The sequence below is a fragment of the Rhagoletis zephyria genome, unplaced genomic scaffold (assembly GCF_001687245.7).
Source record: "Rhagoletis zephyria isolate East Lansing unplaced genomic scaffold, Rhagoletis_zephyria_1.1 Rzeph_scaffold_05577, whole genome shotgun sequence".
Lineage (NCBI taxonomy): Eukaryota > Metazoa > Arthropoda > Insecta > Diptera > Tephritidae > Rhagoletis > Rhagoletis zephyria.
Window position 1 is genome coordinate 14220 of NW_016162660.1, and position 3876 is coordinate 18095.

The following is a 3876-nucleotide window of genomic DNA, read 5'->3' on the forward strand; positions in this document are numbered from 1 at the left end:
TCGCTTGGTTTGTCAAACCGCTTGTGTGGTGTATTTCGCTCTTTAGAGATAATAGGAAATTGTAAGTATCGATCTCGAATTTTGAAACGATTTTACGTTTCCAAGATATCGATTCATCGTAAGCATCTCTAAACATATCACACGTGTTTACATTTATTTTATCCTTATTTAAAATAGTTTCTTTTTCCACAAACCTACGAAATGGGCCGCTTAAATCGCTCCCGCAAACGACGGGATGAGATGAATAAAATTAAAAAAGCCCGATATGAGGCAAAAGAGCTCATTCGCCTCAAGAAAACACTCGGCATTATTGATGCTGATGGTAATGAAATTTTGAAAGACGTTTCTGACATAGCCACAGTTAAAACTGCAAAGGAGTTGAAACAAGTATGTGGAAAGAGATTATTATCAAAAGAAATAAAAATATTTACGATATGTTTACATGTCCTTTACAGGAAAATAAATCACGTGAAGAACAAGAACTGGAGCATGAAATGGAAGAACGTCGGGAGCCAGGTCAGAACTTTACAGAAATAAATGAAAAAACTGGAAAGGTACATGTCTACAATAGTAAAACAATGAAGGATCAACATGGTTCCTATCCGCCTTGGTATAAACCAAAAACAACAGCAAAACGCATACGAAAAAAGGCACACGCAATGAAAAAGCGTTTCAGGCAGATGTGGACGACAGCAAATGTACCACTTTAGTTTTATGGCTCTCAATTTTCCGCACCGCGCTATACATACATATGTATGTATGTTGATGAACGAAATGATTCAATATGCGACTACACATATATATATTTTGAATTTCAAGGCTTTATGTTGGAAAAATATATGTATGTATGTAGAATATCGACGGTAATTTGCCCAACGTATGTCAGAAGTCACTGCTACGTGTCTCGTAAAAATTAATTCAAAATAGGCCTTAAAATACTACTATTCATTGTTATTCGTAATTAACTAAAATGTATTTAATCTTAAATATTCAGTTAAAAAGTTAGTAAAAATGATTGATGTTCTGTTATTAATATGCAGTTCTTTCGTAAAAAGAGTTTTTTAAGAGTGCTTTGAGATACGAGGTTTTGCCAAAGTACCGTCGATATGTATAATTTCCAAAACAATCAAGTGGTAATGGGCCGTATGAATAAAAACAAGTAATTTTTAAGCGAAAACAAGACCGACTTCAATTCTCTTATAAAAAATTCAAGATTATCGTTAATTTCTTCATCATGATCCAATTATCGCATATAAACCAATTTAGTATAGGACCACCTCTGAGGCAACACATTTTCTTTAAAAAAGAATTATATAAATCGGTTAACGTGGTCCAAGGTTACGCAGTAACATATCGACCCCTTTGCGCAAAATTATCGTATGTTACAAAAACCAAATTTTACAGGAAAGTGTTTTTTGTATTTTTCTCTGCTTTGGTTAGCACCATCCATACCAAAGTTTAGATTTGCTGATATAATTGAGAAATATAACTAAATGCAAGATTTTTTTTTGTAGAAAGGTCTACTTTCTAATTTCTTAGCCCATCCTAGCAACATTTGGAGTCATAAATGAGGCTTTAAGGAGTCCTATTTAAGAGCCTTTACGCTCATAAAGAGCTCATTTAAGAGTCCGAGATGAGGGTATTTCCCTTCCTCCGAAGGTCGACATATATGAGCTTAAATTCAGGTTTTACCTTACTATGCTTTTATCATGCTTAAATTCATACATCAAATGGGCCTTAATATGAGTCATATTGGACTCTTATTGGCCTCGTATACGGCTCATTTTGGACTCTTTTAAAACAAATTTTTTCCTCATATATGAATCATTTCAGACTCTTTTTGAGGCTCTTATCGGCCTCATAAATTACTACATTCGGAATCTTAGGTGTTTCTTTGGTTCTTATTGAATGCACTATATTTGCACAGGCAACATACGATAAAATCGACAGTCCATTTGGGATTCCAGCCGTTATATTTGAGAAGGTGATGGTGATGAAGTTGTATCGAAAAGTGAATTTCAAAAAAATGTATTATGCGATAATTTTGCGCAAGGGGGTCGAAATGTACATAAAAAAAAATATTTTGACGAATTGATAACCTTCTCCTTAATAAGCAATTAATGGTTTTTTTCTTAACATTTCAAACCTTTTACTCGATTTATTCAAACAAAATTTAAGTAAAAGGTATTAAGTTTTAAGAAAAAATAGTTGCTTAGTTTTTTCATACGGCCCAATGTATGTACTATGTATAAAGGCCGTAACCCACATATTTTCTATTTTATAGGAGAAGCAAAAAACATAAAAAATAGTATCAAGAACAAGTCGGGCTTTTTAAAAAGTGACATGTAACTGCGTTGTTTTTGGTATTAGCACTTTAAAATTTTTAGTGTAGAGTATTTTATACATCCCACCAAAATCTGTTGAAAACGCAGTTTCGAAAAAAGTGTTGGTTAGGATTTTTGTGAATTCGTAATTTTGTTAATGAATACATTCCAAGGGATGTTTGTACTAGACTTGCAAGTAGGACAGTTTTTTTTTAATTCTTGAACGTCTTGGGTCGTTGCACATAGACTTAGTAGTCAATGTTAGTCCTGTTGTTGTTGTTGTTGTAGCGGCTACAACAACCCCGCCCAGATCGGTTGGTATCTCAGTCGTTGTCGTCAAGTTCCACTAACGGCAACCCTATGAAGCGTGCAGCTTCTGTGGGATCTGTCCACAGGGACAAGGCCGTTAGGGTTGTCGGGTTTTCCGGGCATGCGAAGAGATGGTTCGAGTCATGTGGGGTCTCTCCGCATGCCGGACATTCGTTCGGCACATCCTCATTCAGCCTACTCAAGTAGGAGTTTAACCTGCTGCAGTAGCCGGAGCGAAGTTGAGCGAGTGTAGTGCGTGTCTCCCGAGGCAGATGAAGCTCTGTCTCGTCAATGTCCGGGGGTGGTATGCCTAGAACGGCATTCACAGGTCTAGAGTCTACATAACTCGAGACTGAGTCCCTGTGAATGCCGTTCAGGGCCTGTCTGTACGCTCTCGGGTCCAGAGGTTGCTTAATGAACCTCTGGACTTCGTCCTCTATAGGTTAGCTGACTTCGGAATCGCGTATTGTGAGCGTTGGGCGCGTCGTTTTATACATTCCATGGCGCAAGCACCATGTAGAGTTTCGCTGGTATTTCAACCAAGTCTCTTAAAATTTACCAGGTAAGCATGTACATATATATGCACATATATAGAAACATATCGTTTAAAGTACAAAACCACACATAGGTCCCGATTACAATAAACGGGGCGACAAATTTTGAACAAGGACGTCGATAGAGGTTTTTGAAGCAGGTATAACATAACGGTATAATTTTTTTTTTTTATGAGAAACGGGAACCACAGGAGTTACCAAGGGTCAAAGGTCAAATTAATAATTTTTTTAAATCTAAATATCTCGAAAACGAAAGGACGGATTTCAGAATTTTTTATGTCATTCAATAGGAAATATGAATGGCTTTAATACGATATACAAATGTATATACATCTTATAAATTTTGAGCAATAGTTCAATTTAACTAAAAAAGTTACAGAAAATGTTAATCAAACGCAGGTTTTTTTAAAAATTGCCTTATTAAATATATATTAAAGTTTTATAATTCAATAGTATATAAAAAAGCTTTATTTTGGTATACAAAATCATGTCTTCAATCCGTGCTATACAGTGTAAAACAAAGACCCGGTCGGACCAACAACGACTACGCTATCCACAGTATTTTTGTGCAACACTTCTTACTGCGTAGGCAGCCTTCGGTTGTTGTTGTTGTTGTAGCGGCTACAACAACCCCGCCCAGATCGGTTGGTATCTCAGTCGTTGTCGTCAAGTTCCACTAACGGCAACCC

At 36.2% G+C, this 3876-nt stretch overlaps 1 protein-coding gene across 1 annotated transcript; it reads left to right on the top strand.

Annotated features, from left to right (window-relative positions):
- Positions 1-105: 105 nt before the first annotated feature.
- Positions 106-1171, top strand: LOC108372253 (protein LLP homolog). The gene is made up of 2 exons (XM_017627901.1): positions 106-387; positions 456-1171. The coding sequence occupies exons 1-2, from the start codon at positions 202-204 to the stop codon at positions 708-710; spliced, it is 441 nt and encodes a 146-aa protein (XP_017483390.1). The 5' UTR covers positions 106-201; the 3' UTR covers positions 711-1171.
- Positions 1172-3876: the final 2705 nt, after the last annotated feature.

What these genes read in the sequence shown, in the direction of transcription:
- LOC108372253 (XM_017627901.1), top strand. Translation starts at nt 202, where the DNA reads ATGGGCCGCTTAAATCGCTCCCGCAAACGACGGGATGAGATGAATAAA. An exon ending in CTGCAAAGGAGTTGAAACAA is followed by an intron (nt 388 to 455) that starts GTATGTGGAAAG and finishes TGTCCTTTACAG; the next exon opens with GAAAATAAATCACGTGAAGA.